Source organism: Falco biarmicus, chromosome 2, assembly GCF_023638135.1.
Source record: "Falco biarmicus isolate bFalBia1 chromosome 2, bFalBia1.pri, whole genome shotgun sequence".
NCBI classification, from domain to species: Eukaryota; Metazoa; Chordata; class Aves; order Falconiformes; family Falconidae; genus Falco; species Falco biarmicus.
In genome coordinates, this window is record NC_079289.1 from 18331148 (window position 1) to 18347586 (window position 16439).

At 39.5% G+C, this 16439-nt stretch overlaps 1 protein-coding gene across 6 annotated transcripts in view; it reads right to left on the reverse strand.

Moving 5' to 3' along the window:
* LOC130144594 (protein NPAT) overlaps positions 1-16439 on the reverse strand; it is a 36191-nt gene that overhangs the window by 7817 nt on the left and 11935 nt on the right. For 3 of the 6 annotated variants that reach the window (XR_008820176.1, XR_008820177.1, XR_008820175.1), the window contains exons 11-18: positions 15452-15548; positions 14793-14924; positions 12338-14029; positions 10445-10575; positions 10258-10366; positions 9158-9215; positions 5988-7143; positions 721-885 (exon numbers count right to left, since the gene is read on the reverse strand). Coding sequence is in view for 3 of the 6 variants with exons in the window: in XM_056328557.1 (XP_056184532.1) it covers positions 808-885; positions 5988-7143; positions 9158-9215; positions 10258-10366; positions 10445-10575; positions 12338-14029; positions 14793-14924; positions 15452-15548 (3453 nt within the window). In the remaining 3 variants the exon portion in view is untranslated. Of the gene's footprint in view, positions 1-222; positions 886-5987; positions 7144-9157; positions 9216-10257; positions 10367-10444; positions 10576-12337; positions 14030-14792; positions 14925-15451; positions 15549-16439 lie in introns of those variants that run through there. The other 3 variants (XM_056328557.1, XM_056328556.1, XM_056328559.1) reach the window with 2 other exon arrangements.

Genomic DNA, 16439 nt, shown 5'->3' on the forward strand with positions numbered 1-16439 from the left:
TTGTGAAATTGACTTCTGTAATAGAACACGCCAAACCTCTTGTCTGGCTATTGCTACAGTTTATTCATACCAGGGCCTAACCCACAGCAAAGGGCATTGTTTGAAAACAGCTTTTGTAGTCGAATGACATCCTGTGCAGCAAATACTGTACACAGATGAGGCCTATCCAAATTAAAAGTTCTTACCTGAATGACTGGTTGGAAAAAACTTCAATAGATGAAAAACAGTTTTGGAGGTTTTATTGGTCTTATGTTTAGTTACTGGTATTTTCATTACCTCATCCAAAGCCTTACAACACAGGTTTGACAGTTAAGAGGGAAGAGAGTGTTAGTATGAGCCAGTTACTTTTGAAGATTAAGTGCCTTTTGGATTCAGCAAGACAATGGGAGTGGCCAAGTAGCTGCCTGTGTCTCAGAACACTGAGCTACAAACACCGCCTTCAAATTCACCTTCTCACACATCGGCTAAGCGGTTCAGATGAGTAAGCAGAGAATGCAGCAGAACACAGACAACGTGGTGTAACAGGAAACGTACAACTTTTTAACATTACATTTATACAAATTTACAATTTTGCAAATTAAATGGCTCTATAATTATGCAAGTGCTTTTTCAAAAATAAACATATACCAACTCAATGATATTTACACTTAGCAACCTGCTTCAGAAACAGAATGATTTTGCTATAAAGTGAAACTTCAGTGCACTGAAAGTGCAACTCACCCTTTAGAATTAACTTCTCTTCCCATGCAAAACCTCAGCACACCACCACCTAGCTTTAGACAGTCACAGTTCAACTTCTTTTTTTTTTCATTCATCATAATGCAAAGACAGCAAGAACTTGTCTACATCCATTCCTGCTGGAAAAGAACTTGGTAGCTTCTTTTTCTGTAGGAGAGGAAAAGAACAGTGGAGTTAAATACTAGGAGCCTCGGGATACTGAAGAACCTGTAAGCATTCTTTTCTTCCTCATCCTTCCATCTACCTTGTAGACATAACAGCACAACGCTAACCCAGAAACCCGACACTGAAATGCACATACACTCAGGTGTACCCCCAGGCCACAAACAGCACGGCCATGGGACAGGGGGAGCTAAGGCCTCTGCTTCAACAGCAGCCCAGCCAGGCTTCAAACAGGCACAGCCTCCCAGCTCTTCTCACATACACAGTACAAAGTATTTTCCAGTTACAGTATTTCAGGAGTATGCTGTAACTAAGTATGGTGAATTATGAAGTTACACTCTGTCTCCTTTTTCCTTACTTACACACGTCACCTTTTCATGTGTTACACCTTTGCTATTTGCCATCAAATCCTCAAGTCAAAGGCTTAGTGCTGGAGACTACAGGGACTGGGAATTCACAAATACGGATTTCTAGTCCTGGTGGTAAACGAGGATGCAGGAATAACTTGAATTCTAGTAAGGCGTAGTTTGAGTGGTGTAATTCCTACATTCCACCTAGAAACCTAGTCTGAGGTTAGAATTTAGAAACTCCTTCATGTTTTAAGAGAAATCATTTGACTTTTGTAGGTATGTGCAGAGAGTCAGTAGGAGTTACTTGTATCTATCTGAAGACTATACTTATGTTCAGAAAACTTTTAGAATACTCTAATAGTATAGTCTTCAGAAGATTACACCAAACTTCAGAAAACTTGAGTAGGCTCATGTAGGACAAGGCCTCAAGGACAAGAGTCCAAGTGCTGATAGCCTGATGAATAGAGACTTGTTAGAACTTGTAGGGCACAAGCCCTGAGAGCAAAGGAACAAGCTAACTGCAGACCCCTGAGCCGTCACAGTTGAGGAGGCAACCAGACGGACAGAGAAACGAGTAGCCAGGTAAGGGAACGGATGGCGCCGATATGTAATCAAGAAAGCCGCGTAGAAAGAAACTCCCTAACCTTGGAATAAAAATTATTGCTAGGTCAAGATAAACTAGTAAGTACCTATTGTTCTAACGGTGTGCCTTAAATATTAACCAATCAGTGTGTAATATGTAGAAGGTAGAAACATATATAATTGTAAGAAAATCACTAATAAAGGGACATTTGCTTGCATCAAGCTGCGTCCCGTCTCTTCATTCGCCGCAAATTGGTGACCCCGACGTGATCCGTTTAAGGATCTAACGTGAAGGGCTCTCGAATCGCCTATCTGAGCGACATGCAGCGAATCCCACAGAACTTTGAATGATCTGCTGAAAGGCAGCAGGAGCCGGCCAGAAATCCCTCCGGAGTTGAGAGGTGAGCTGTGGGAAATCCGTAACGGGGAATCAGGCTTCGTCCCCAGAAAGAGACGTATATGGACTCATGAAGGGTCTTCTAGTCAGATCAGGGAGTCCGTGCCTCAGTCTCCTCAAATGGTGGTGTTCCGAAGCCTTGGAAGAATAAGGACGGAACTGATCGGTAAAAAAAGACAGCTCGTGGAAGAGGGCTGCGTTCCGGAGGAGACGGCTTGGCTGAACGATCGTCTTGCTGTCTGGACCAGGCGGACAACCTAAACCCCGAGGATAACGCCTGTATGCATCGAGACAGGTGAGCAGCCAAGAAACCTTAGAGATTTTAAATATTTGAAGAAATTTTAAGAAGCTTTAGAAACCTGTACTCATTGAGACAGGTGAGCAGTCAAGAAACTAGAGACTTTGAAAGAAATTAAAGTGGTCAGCAGACAATTGTATGATGCTGCCGCAGAGGGGAACTCCGTGTCGGGAATGCATTTAGCACCTTGGTGGCAAATTCTGACTACTCTTTGCCAAGTGTGGGCTAATTCTACTAACAGCGCTAAACCAGGGGAGGCTGTAAATTCCGCCAACAGTGTAAGCACTGAACTAGAGGAAGCTGTAAATTCCACCGACAGCGCGACTTTTCTCAAGACACCGTCAGCGATGGTGATTCCGTCCACACCTCCTCTGCCCCCAAAGCTTCTGTCACTGACTGCAGCGACCCTCACAACACAGGACCAAGCACGGGAACAGGACAACTCGGACAATGATTTTATTGACACTGATAAACCTTTTGATCCAGGTCCTATAGATCTGGAAAAGGAGCTAGACCTTTCCCCCACCCCCTTGTCTCTCCCGATGCATTGATTGTATTTTGGGGGAGGGTGAAAGGGGGTCTGAGGGATTGGTGGCAGGAATGCAAGTGGGAAACACTTCAGTGATGGGTTTTGGGAGTCGCTAGGGCATGTTCAGTATTTTGTCAGCCAAATCAACCTGCAGAGTGGCAGCCTGTGCAATACGAGGCTGTTAAAGAGTTAAGCAAAGCAGTGCGGGAAGGGAGGATTCATAATACATTTGCTGTGTCCCTTCTTGGAGCGATGGCAGAGCCTTATACACTCACACTGCATGATTGGAAGTCACTGCTTTGTATGGTACTAACTGATACAGTATATGATGTGGTTATTTGATTTTTGTGAGCTATGTGTAGTGGCCTTGACTGAAAACCTTAATCGGGGAATTGCTGTTAACTATGAGCAGTTAGCTGGAGCAATTAACTGTGCCGATTCTGTGACTCAGGCAAGGTATCCCAGGGACAACTGTTTGCAAATGAATGAGATGGCTATTAAGGCAGTCAGGATGCGGGAGTCTTGCCACAGTCTTGCAGGGTCCTAGAGAGTCACTAACTTTAATACTAACTTGATTGATTGGCTTCAGAATATTTTGCAACAAGTCAAACATCAGGAAGCTCAAGGGTTGCTTTTAAAACAACTAGCTGTGATAATGTCAATTAAAATTGTAAACGGGCAACTTTCACAATCGCAACCCCAACCTGTGTCAAATGATTGTAACGCAGAACTCACAGCAGACTGTGATTCTCAGGCTGAGTTCTGGAATGCAGAATAACAGATTTTTGCTTCTCTAATCTCTTCTGCAAGAATAGTACACGCTTTTAACTTGCTTAGTAAATTAGGCTGCTAGCTTGCTAAACAAAGTAATACTACAAATACTATTTTTTTTTCTGGCTTATTAACAGATGTTGATTCTGTCCATCATATGTTGCTACAGAACCGAGTTGCTATTGATTTTTATTATTAGCACAGGGACACAAGTGTGAAGACTTTGATAGGATGTGTTACACGAATCTGAGTGACCACTGTGAATTAATTTACAAAAGTATACAAAACTCAAAAGCCTTAAAACAAAGATCTGCAACAGAGGCAGGGGCGGGATGCCTTTGGTCTCTTCTCACGGCTGGGAAACTTTGGGCCATGACTCAAAAGTATTACAGGTTTTATTATAATTATCTTTAACCACCTTATTGATGTTTGCCTTATGTCTCCCATGCTTTTTTTTTTTTCTGTATTCAGTGTTTAGTTGATTGTAACTTAAAGCAGGTCATGGGCACCCAGCTACACACAACCTTTGCCTTGTCGCAATTAACAAGCAAAAAAGAGGAGGATAGAGAATGTCTGAAGAGAGATGTAGGAGAGGAAGCTGGAGAATATTTGACCTAACAAGAGATGAGAGAACAGCTGGGTATTGTGAAGGAGACTAGGAAAGATAAACATGGTTATCTAGTGTTTAATAGGTGTCTGCATGCTTGTAGTGATATATAGCTATGTAACTGCATGAATGATTTCTGCCCTGAGCCTGGTGGAGCATACAGCTGTGGTTTGTGTCCGGGCTCAGAGATGTAAATAGGGGCTTCTCTGTTATGGTAAAAGTGTTTCTCTTTGCATAAAAAAGAGAGGGAATGAAGGGAATGACCCCAGAGGTATGTTCAGAGAAGGCATGCGATGTTTCGAACTTTTTGACTGAACCAGTTCTTGTTTGGTGTGCCCTTCCACCTATGTATAATGTTAATCCAAAAGAAGCTGATATTGTTTACACTTTGAATGTCGATAATTGTCTTTCTGTAGATGCTAATGTAGTAGGAGGCTATGATGGGAACGTGTCGCAGCGGTTCTTCTCTTCTCCAGAGTAACAGCAGGGAAAGCATTTTAGAGTTAAATCACCTTGTTTGGTAGGCAGTTAAGAATGTGAGTCAAAATTGCCACTGCTTTTTGTTGTTGGTTCAGGGACATGGCTGTGAGGATTTTGATGGTATGTGCTGCGTGGATTTTAGGCGCCTCACTGCAGCAACATGTTATCAAAATCTGAGAAAATTTCAGCCTTTTTTGGCATCCATTCACTCAATTGGCAGTATTGTTTGTTTGCTATTACCTTGGTTGCTGTCATGTTTGCAAGGGCCCTGCAGAACATGGCAAACCTGGTACTAGCTGTTCAAAAACAAAAAGGGGAAATTGTAAAATTGTACGGAACAAAGACAGTGGGTTATTTTGACATTGATAATATGTCTTAGTTGGTTTTTTATTTGTTCTATTACTTGTGCCTTGTTTTTGCTCGATTTCAGGGGTTCTTTTTGTGCAACAGGAAGGGGGAGATGTAGGACAAGGCCTCAAGGACAAGAGTCCAAGTGCTGATAGCCTGATGAATAGAGACTTGTTAGAACTTGTAGGGCACAAGCCCTGAGAGCAAAGGAACAAGCTAACTGCAGACCCCTGAGCCGTCACAGTTGAGGAGGCAACCAGACGGACAGAGAAACAAGCAGCCAGATAAGGGAACGGATGGCGCCAATATGTAATCAAGAAAGCCGCGTAGAAAGAAACTCCCTAACCTTGGAATAAAAATTATTGCTAGGTCAAGATAAACTAGTAAGTACCTATTGTTCTAACGGTGTGCCTTAAATATTAACCAATCAGTGTTTTTTACGCTTAAGATTTAACCAATCAGTGTGTAATATGTAGAAGGTAGAAACATATATAATTGTAAGAAAATCACTAATAAAGGGACATTTGCTTGCATCAAGCTGCCTCCCGTCTCTTCATTCGCTGCAGGCTCAAGAGGCAAAGTTAGTAAAACTGACTAATACAAATAGGATGTCATGGCTTTGGACTAGCACCTCTGAACCATCCCATTATAAAGATCTATATATACACACACATGTCTAATATGCGTTTAGAATTTTAAATTAAAAAGTAAATGCCTGTACTTGCCTTTATTTTCTTCTTTCTTGATGGCGTTGGAGGGCTTTGAAGGTCTTTTCTATTTGCAGAACGAGGATTTCTTTCACCCTCATTCAAGTCTTCTAGTTTCCTTTTCTTTACTGTGCTCTTTAAAGATCTGAACTGTTGAGTATTGTCCTTCAGGGGGGTTGCAGTGCTAGTCCTTGCAATAGCTGCCCGTGACAGTATCATCAGCGTGTGAGCAGCCATACTGACGCTATTTTCACTACCTGTTTCACTGGCCGGGCTGCAGGCAGGCAAGTCTGGTGTAGCAGGGGGTACCATTATTCTAGGGGTCGGACTATCCTCGTTGAAGCGCCGACAGGTCGGTGTCCGTACACTATCTGTAGTATCATCTGTATGCCTGTCCCCAAGTCCAGATGGCGTACGGGGTACTGGCAATTCTCCGCTTTCAACCGCTTTACTAGTCGGGCTATGCCACTGAATGTCTTGCAACATTTCCACACATTGTTTAGTGAATGGACTTGACAGGCAAAGGCCTTGGTTGGAAACTTTAGCTGGTTCTCGCTTTGGCTCCTTCGAAGACAAAGAAACAGACACTGAAGATTTGCTGTTCCCATTTGACAGGGACCCTTGCTTTTTGTTCAGCTCTTGCACCGAAGCAACTGTCTTCTCGTTCCATAAACCGACACTTTGTTGGCCATTTGAGAGTTTGGCAGTGTCTTGGTTCTTCTGTTTTTCATCAGTATCCCTTCGTAATTCATTTTCTTTATTTGCTGTAGTCTTGTGGAAGGGATCTAATGGAAGCCCTGCAGCTGCCACCTTCCGCTCAGGCTGTGGCTCCTTTGCAGATGTGCTTCTGTTGCCACCAACTTCTGGCTTACACAGAATTTTAGTCAATGTTTTATCTTTCTCTCTCTTTGCTACCTGTGCCTTAGCAGAGGGTGATGCAGAGTCAGCAGCAAATGAAGTATTTTTGTTTCTTTCTTTTTGAGATAAATTCTTAATGGTCTGATTTTGGGTGTTTCCTCCTGGAGCAGGTAGGACATTATCAAAGCAAAGGACTCTCCTGTGACTTTCACTTTGTCTTGAATTTGAGCTTGTGCTCTCTACTGGTGCCACAGGTAAGTTCTCCTCCACTTTCCTTCCTAGTTCTGCAGCGATAAGCTTGTCCAAATTTCCAGTCCTGAAAAGGCGATGAAACAACTTCAGCAGCATAATTGTTCTTACTAGCCAAGTTCATTTCAGCCGGCTGAAGTCCCCACCCGCCCCGCAAACACCTATTTAAAGCTTTCTCCATTCTCTAAATGAAAATATTTTATCAACACGCCAAGACCAAGGGTAAGGGATGACAACTGCAGAAAGCTCAGAGGTGGCCAAAAAGGATGACAAAAAAGTGCGAAACAGAACAATTAGGTAGACTGGGGCTCTCCAGCCTGGAAAGACATGACTGAGGGGAAACGCAACAGAGCTCTGGGAAAAAAGCCAACCAAAAGGAAATGATTTGCTGTATCTTCCAGCGGATGAAAGGAAACTATTTGCTCCAGCAGACGAACTAGAGGCATCAAATAAAACTAGTAATCAAGTTAAAACAAGGAGATTTCAACACTGCATGTAATTAAGCCCGAGAGCCTTTTTTATCCTGTGGTATCTGTGGATGCTGGTAGTTTGCTTGAGTTCAAAAAGAAACTGAGCATATTGATGACAGGGTAAGTCCATCCCAGAATACTGGTCGTGGCTCTGCAGGTCCTGCCATGCGCGTGCCTTGTACTCTCCCCTATGCGCTTGCTGTAGGTGACAGGATACAGAGCAAGGCAAAAAGCTTTCAGTGGGCATCCGAACAAGAACATACAAACTCGCTAGGGCTTGGTCTCCACCTGACAACCAGCCACATGAGTGTGAAAAAGCCATCACTGCACTGTTGCAATGTCAAAAGAAAAATGCTTCTGCTCTGTTAGCTCATACCACTGTTACGCCTGTGCCCTCTTCCTGGTTATGCTGCATTTCCAAGAGAAGTTTCTCAACATTCATCTATGCCAGTAAGACTCTCCCCATGCAGATTAGCCTTTATGGTGTGTAAGAGGAAAATTCAAATTAACTGTGGGATGGTAAAGAAGGTATGGTAGCAGTGTGTTTTATCTCTGTAAAATTTGAGATGAGACAGAGGGCAGAGAGGAGAAATGAGAAATTACATCTCTCCAGGGAACACTTGCTGTCTTTGCTATGCAAAATATACGTCTGGAGATTGATGAAAATTAACAGAAAGCTGAATTATCAGTAATTTTATTAAAAATCTTGTTTCTGTGGCTTTTGAAAAAAAATACTGATTTTTGCATGCATGTATACTGTATATCTTGGTATCTTTTTTAATAGAAGTTGACTTTGTTATTCCTGTTTTCCTCCACTTTTCCAACACTATAACTGAGTTCTGAATAGGCACTTTTTTAAAAGTATACTTTATTTTCACAATAAAAGAAAGTTCAGTTTAAATATTAGACGTGAAACATATCTCCTCTTACACTCTTTTGCTCAATCCAACATCCCTTTGTTTCTTAAATCCATCAATGGTAAGGACAGCTGCTACTGAAGCCCTGATTTCTTCTCTCTCACTTTCCCAACAGAAAACTAGTACCTATCCCAATTAGCAATTAAATTATATTCATCAGTATAAAGTTAGCAGGCTGTCCTCCTCACCATCTTTCCTTTGACTTTTCACTTTGTAAATGACCAAGCAGCATTCTGAACTGCCAAAACACCCATGCAGAACCCAATCTAACAAGCTTTACTGGATTTGGGCCAGAGCGTGGTAAAGGCAAGGAGACTATACTACAAAACCACGGGTACCGCTCATTCTAACGGGGAAAAAAAAGGGTTTAGTCATTACAATCTTCCAGTAAATGTAACAGGCAACTTTTCCTAGCTTGGGCTCTGCTCAAAGAGTTTTTATATGGCAACTGAGACAGAGGAAAATTAATACAAAGCCATACAAAATTAACACAGGAAAAGTAACAGCAAAATTCTAGCACAGGCTTAACCAGTACTGGCACGCATCTGCATCAATACCCCCAGCAGACAGGAGGAAATAAAGGGCTCCTGCTTATGCCATTGTCAAAAAAAGCTGCTATCCTCTCCACCAATACTGTACCAAGAAATTCATGGCAGGAAAAAGAAAACAAGTTTGAATAACTAGCACTACTGACCTTTGTGTTTGAGAATTTGTATGGTTCAAAGGCTCAGCTACACTTGGTACCAGTTTTCCTGGAACAATAGATGAAGTATTAATAAACTACAATATTCCAAGTAAATCACTTCACAGTTAGTATATCACCTCACATTTCACCTGACAGAGAATCAATAAAGAAAAACCCAGCAACAAAACTCTGCATTTTTTTTGTAATTTTAATGTTTACAGATAAATAGAATAGCACAGCTAGAGTATAAACAAGAAGCTTGCTGCCTACACTGAAGTAATACATAGACCTAGCAAGACAAAACCAACTATGCTGGATTTACAAATGCACAGCAAGGATTTCCAAGTTGAAGGGAAAATAACCACAGGGAACTCTCAGTTACCCATCAGCAAACCAGAATGCAGACTAACTATACAACCCTAGCTTTTTTCTTAATTTTCAACTTCATTCAAAGTAGAAAACACATGTGTAAGCCTATTCTTTTTAAAAAAGGTTGATAAGCTAAAGCACAAGTTTCTTCTAACTTATTTTCCATTTTCAATTATTTTTCTTTACCCCCTTCCAACACTGAAAAATAACTATAACTCCAGTCGTTTCAATGTACTATTTAAAGAAGCAAGGTCTCAATGAAGTGAATATACAGAAGCATATACCTGAAATGTCAAAGAGTAAACAGGTAGCAGAGTGCATTTTTTGTATAAATATGCAACACTTCCATTAATTATTTTCCTTAATAAATGTTTAGAATTGCTGACTCTTCTAATAACTTCTTTGTTACTATGTAGCTTGCTTTCAAACTGTACTTACAACCAAAGAGATGAAAAATAGTCAGAAATACAAAGAAAAGTAAACTTCTAAAACTGCATTAGAGCCTTGAAACATTAAATTTTGGAAATAAGCTTGATCCCAAATCTGGGATATGCTGGGAGTCCTTTGTAAACTGAGCAAATAAGAGTTACTGGCTGCAAGTACAGGCCTGTCACAAAGCCATCCCAGCAGCTACCTGGGAGAGGAGCATTACTATTTATAAAACTTTATTACTCAGAAATGACATGTCTTTAGAATGCCTACTTCTCTTCTGCCCGTTCTCAAGAATGCAAGGCAGGTACCTGTATTAGTCTTGTTTCTTGCTCCAGGAATCTTCTGTGTTTTGGGAGGGATGGGAAGTTTGGGGACACTTCTGTTGCAGACTGGATTAGCCACAGGCATATGCAGAACCTTGAAAGAATCAAAGTATTGCATTACAATTTACCAAAAGACTCCTTATCACTTCAGCTTTAATTTTGAAAAGCTTACTTTGTGATGTGCTACCTGATGGGCAGGTGCTGAGAACATATTTCCATTTTGTCCTACTACTGAGAGAGGTATCATTCCCACCATTCCTTGCAAAACAGGTTGCACCGGAGATGCAATTATAATGGCAGAACCTAAAAGGTATCAAAGTGTTAGAACTGTACAGAAATGAAAAATAACTCCATGAAAAGAAAAGCTTCAAGACAGGATTTCTTAAAATTATGCATGGTCAACCTTGTGGCAAGAAAAGCTCTGACTCTTTAGAAAAACTTCACTGTCCTTAGTTCATCTTACACCACTTACTTCATCTTATTTACATCTTCACATTCACACACTTACATCACTACTAGAAAACAGTTAAGTACCAGTGTTATTTTTAGTTTACATACAATTCTTTAGTTAAAGCCTGTTTTCATGAAATGGTTCAAAATTAAGCTTGAAGTATGAAAAAACTCTGTTAAGGCTTGAACTTTGAATTCAAAGTGATTTATAAAAAAACAGTAGAAGTAACGTCAAATAGCTCATTTTGCTGCTTAGTGAAAACAAGCTATTATTTGCATCCTGTTCTCTACAGTTAGCATGCTCAAACGTCATGAGCAGAATTATTTTTTTTTCTTCCAGTCCACCCATAACACCTTCCCCTTACAAGCACACAACAAGCTGGGAAAAGCTAGCTTTGTATGTATGTATGTATCTATGTATATATGTAATGTATATTTCTGGCTGGTAAGAGGTGTTAAATGTAGTACATGCAAAGATTCTAGTTCATTAGTGAGTTTGAGATTAATTATTTTTAAAAATAAAGCACAGTAAGACTAATACAAAATATTTAAGCCAAAGTTTCCTATTTAACTATTTAAATCATTGTTAAAACTGTTGTTTTAAAACATTTATTCTAACAGGTTGTAAGAGTGTCTGGCTGCCAGACATATGGGAATTATAAACCAGGGAAGCTATCATAGCACATTCATTGAAAAGTGAAAGAAAAATTTATTCTACATAGTTCTTTGGTTACATGAGCACTACCAGAAAAATATCTAATGCAGAAGAATGGGAAAACTTCTACTTTGCTCTCTCTGGGAAAAAAAAAAAAAGAAGAAGATAAAAGTTGCATAAATAAACCCTAACGATGGAAAAGACCAGCTCCTAAGGTCTTGCACATACTGTTGCACTGGCCTCTGACCACAATGAAATGACTACACACAGAAATTCGGAGGTAACTGCAACAGGTTCTTCGTTTTGGAAAGAAATCTAAATGTGTTGATTACAGCTGGTTTATACTTAGGTTTAACATTTTCAAAAGCACTTATTTTTCTTACTGCTGCAGAAATAAAAATGCTTGTACCAAGAGTGATTTTATATTATGGAAAGAAATAACGTTGTACTTTTATATTTGTCTAAATGTATTTCTAGTGTAGAACGGCTTTGTAGAAAATGAAACAAAACAAACCAAGGAAGTAATTTTGGAAGGACTACCTGCATCTAGCCAGTTATCTAAACTATGGATACCTGTAACACATAGTATTGTAGTTATAACAGGCATCTTATTAGAACAAAACCAAAACCCCCTGCTTTATTTAGCCAAAACAATGGAATCTTTTCTAGTGTAAGCCAAAATACGCTTCCTAAATGTATTACTGCTAAAATTATGTAAATTCAGCTTCTGAAATACAGGGCTATTTTTTTCAAAGCAGCCTAGTCAGTGACTCTTTGTAGTTTTTATTTCATTTTTAGTAGCAACTAACATACTCAAAAAATACAAAACCTCCTGGATAGTTTCAAGAGGCAGATAAAAGTAAACAATTTTTAAACACTGCTGTAACGCACTTACAAAAACAAGAATAAAACCACTATATAAACATCACATTTTCAGTCATTTCCTAATAATGAGATTACCTTGTGGGAAGTTTGGGGAGACGGTCTGGTTTGCTGCCAACGTATTGGTGGACCTAGGAGGAGTCCGTAATTGTTGTACAGCTGGAGATTGGGCAGCAAGCGGCATAGAACTGCCAGGCAATACAACCACATTTGATGGTGTTACAGTTGTGCCCAAGGTAGCTGGATCAGTCACACAGGTGGCTATACAAAGGTTGTTTGAATTCCCAAAAGCTGTGCTTGTGGCTGGCATCAGTTGTATAAATCCCCCTTCCTTGGAAAGATTAGTTGTACCTGCGACTGAAAAAACAGTGCAGTCTTCGTTCTGAGTGTTGATTGAGGTGACCACCGGATCTTTAGGTCTAAGCACAAGAAGATTCTGCTCTGCTAAAGCTGAATCCACATTTTTTTCTGTGTCTTCTGAAGTCAGACATTTGGACAGGCCTGAAGTTTTGGCTGGGGATTTGGCTGGAGAAGACAGTATTATAGTTGGCAAATTTTCTCCTGTGATGCTGGAAACAGCATTATTTAACTCCGTGTCTGATGAAATAAATGAATCATCGCTGATGATAATCTTGAGGGACATTATATTAGAAGGATCAACATCCATTGGTTGACTACTAGAAGATACACCGCTTATACTTTTGGCCTCGGTGCCACACTCATCTGTGGAAGATGCAGTTTCTGGGAGAGGAGAGTGGCATATTTCAGATGTATTAAGATTATTTTCAGTGGATACTACAGAAATTTCTGTACACGCATCATCACCAGAAGAGAAATATATATTATCAGCATCTACTTTTGTAGAAGATGAAGGTTCTTGCATTTCCCCTTGTGTTCCCTCTGAGTTTGACAGTCCTGGAGGGACGTTAAAATCTTTCTTACAAGGCTTATCAAGTATATGCTGATCATTTGAGTAAGTTTTGTTAGAAGTATCAACAACTTCAAGCTGCAACTCTGTTTTGTCAAGATCTGAAATCTTCACTGCAGATCTCGCAGTACAGTCTGACTGCGTACTCTGTTCCTGGTGGGTAGAGTGGTGGCCAGAGTTCTGCAAAGCACCAGGTAAGGCAGCTGTATCATCTGTTACAGCCTGTTCTTTTCCTCCATCTGCTGATGGGCTAGAAATTGATGTACTGTTCTTTCTCAGCACTACACTGTGGCCAGGGCTTCCATCAGAAGTGCTTTCAGTAAGTGTTTTTTCAGATAGTGATGTGTCTGGTGATAAGTGACATTTACTTTCAGAACGGGTTTTGTTTTCATTGGCTGTAGTACCTTCCTCCAATGAAATCAAAGAAATGTGTGGACTACCAGAATGGACATATTCTAAATTAGGACTACTTTGAGCACAGTGACTTAGTGGGCCTTTTTCAATTTCCACAGCGTCTTTGCTTTTGGATACTAATGCAGATGACTCTCTTTTATCATAAGAATCTCCACAGTGTTCATTACATATTCTACCAGGACACTCTCTCTTGATAGGTTCAGTCAAACCAGGCACAGAGTCGAAAGTGATTTCAAGGTCTCCAATATGTTCAGGGGTAACAGTCTTAAGCACTTCACTCTGCTTCCTCGGTCTACAATTTCCATGCAGCTGTTCGTTGGATGTACTTTTCTTAGCCATATCATCATCACTAATGCTGGTCTTCAAGGCACGTGATGCTTCTCCTAACTGAAAACCTTTACAGAATAGTGATTCTCTAGAATTATCACCTGTAAAACAGAGAATAAATTAGTTCCATAATTATTAGAACAGATGATCCTTTTACAGAGTTCTAGAAGCAACTTACCACTTCAATGGAAAACTGTTTCACATGAAACTAAGTGGGAATAACAAAGCTGAATGGAAAGTGTATGAAACATGGCTATATACATTAGGCAATCTGGCAAATCAGTTCATAGAAAAACAATAAACATACACATAATAAAGCAAATGGCTCAAGTCACTAAATCAGATTTCCAGAAGCACAAAACCATCTCAGGATAAAGACCTCTTGGCTTTATTTCTCATATACTTTCAATAAATACCTGCTACTGATGGTCTATTGTTAAGAATGGCATAGACATACTACACATACCTTTTGTTCACAGTAAGACTCTTCTTGTGTATTAATGAACCAATACGTTACAGAATGAAAAGATTAATATAGTTAGATGTAAAAACATTATCTTTATGTGTTCCACACTGAATATCGCAAAGTATCTCTGTTTTAAGTGAGAAAACAGATGTGCAGATATTCTGGTTTTACTTAGGAGCTTATCAAGTACAACTTCTAAGTACATTGATGGACTACTGTTAAATTTAATAGACTGAAACTTTCTAACAGACCAGATATATCCAAGCAATATTAATATCAGATTAGATACTACCATTGAAAACAGAAAGATTTTGAAAAGTATAAATTGTCTGAAGTTTTTCAAAATGAAAAGTGAACAGACTAGATGAGATCTTAAGGAAAAAAAACCAACAACCTACATCTACTACTTTCTTCTGTTCCTAAAGAACTTTCAAGTGTTTCCAGGTTATCCTCATCCACAAGGACTGCATTTTCTACTCCACTCTGACCAGAAATACCAGCAGGTAAGTTCTTGTTTACTTTGCTCTTTCCTGTTTTCAAAATAAAACACGATCAAGTATGTCATTTTACACACAAACGTGATTATTATATTTTAAATCAAGCATGGAGATTTCAAATTCAAGAAATGCCAAACTCAAAGAACTATTTGTCTATATTCATTACAATTCCAGAAATAGCATAAAAATGTCCTTATATTTTATGTGAGGATATCCCTGATAAGACATATAGAAAAGTTTTACCACAGCATAGAAAAAAAAAAAAAGAAGTATGAACTATCATCCTTTAGACCAGAAGAGTCTAAAATAATAGCAATAAAACCATCACTGAACCAGCACAAAACCAGGATTTCAGCCACAAGAAAATGCTGTATTTTATCATCATGTATAAATCTATATAAAAATCTAATTCTGAATTGAAGGACACAGATGTCACATAGTCCATTTCTCTTGCAAAAAAGTCCTGCTGAATCACCTTTGCTTCTTCAAGCAATACTTAGGAAAACTCATAATTCATGATGCTTTATAGTAACGATGCAATTCAGTGTAATATGCTTTACCATAATCAAACAAGTCAAAGAGTGCCTGAAAAGCTGGATCTGATTCTGTCTGTTCTAGAATGTCCTGTATAGCCTCTTCTGACATATGAATTTCACCCTGAGAAAAACAAGATATACAGAACTGTTAGACAGTTACTTTCAAAACTCAACAGAAAAACAGGCAAGAATTGTTTTCAGTTCTATTACTTCTGCTCAGCACAGAAATGTAAAGACTAAACATTTCTGCCACAAATTTAACATCTGTTAAAAAGTATTAGTGATTAAAGAAATAAAGTCTCCCAAACATCTTTGTCAGCCATTACATCCTGCAGGTGCATATGGAGGTATTCTTCACATAATGACCAGCGTTGTTTAAGAACTCATCATGGGCTACAGTGGAAGCTTATGCAGATGGTATGAATGCCATGAGCCAACCACTGGTTAAAAAAATACCCAAATTAACCCTAAGTTCTTGGTTTTGTATATATCTAGAAGACAATGCTAAGCAAAGGGAAGTTTTATTTAATTTACCCATTACATGTTCTATAATGTAACTTCCAACTGCTTTTCTGCCGAAGGCAGTTGGAAGGCACAGCTGCATAGGACACTGCTCTAAGGTTCCTGCTTCAAGTTGACTTATTTGGTAGTAGTCAGGAAGAAAATGAGGAGGGCACTCACTCATGTGTGTATTGTACATATTCAAGTGTTTAAGTACAGAGTTTCTCCTGACTTCCTGGAGATCCTCCAAGCACTCTACAACCTTTGATGTGGTGGTTGTAAGGGTGGATATCCAATGTGATATGCTTTGTCTCAGCTACTCTACCTAAACCAAGAAGCTGCTTTGATTTTGTTCTGCTCAGAAAAATGGAATACAGCTTTTCAGCTCTGCATTTGGATAAAAATTAACCTAAAATCACCAAGTGACAGAAGAATAGCTTTTAACAATCAGACGCTTCTACTTCATAACAGGCCGCTGTCTCTACTCTCCTGCCCTCTTCATGAGGGTCAC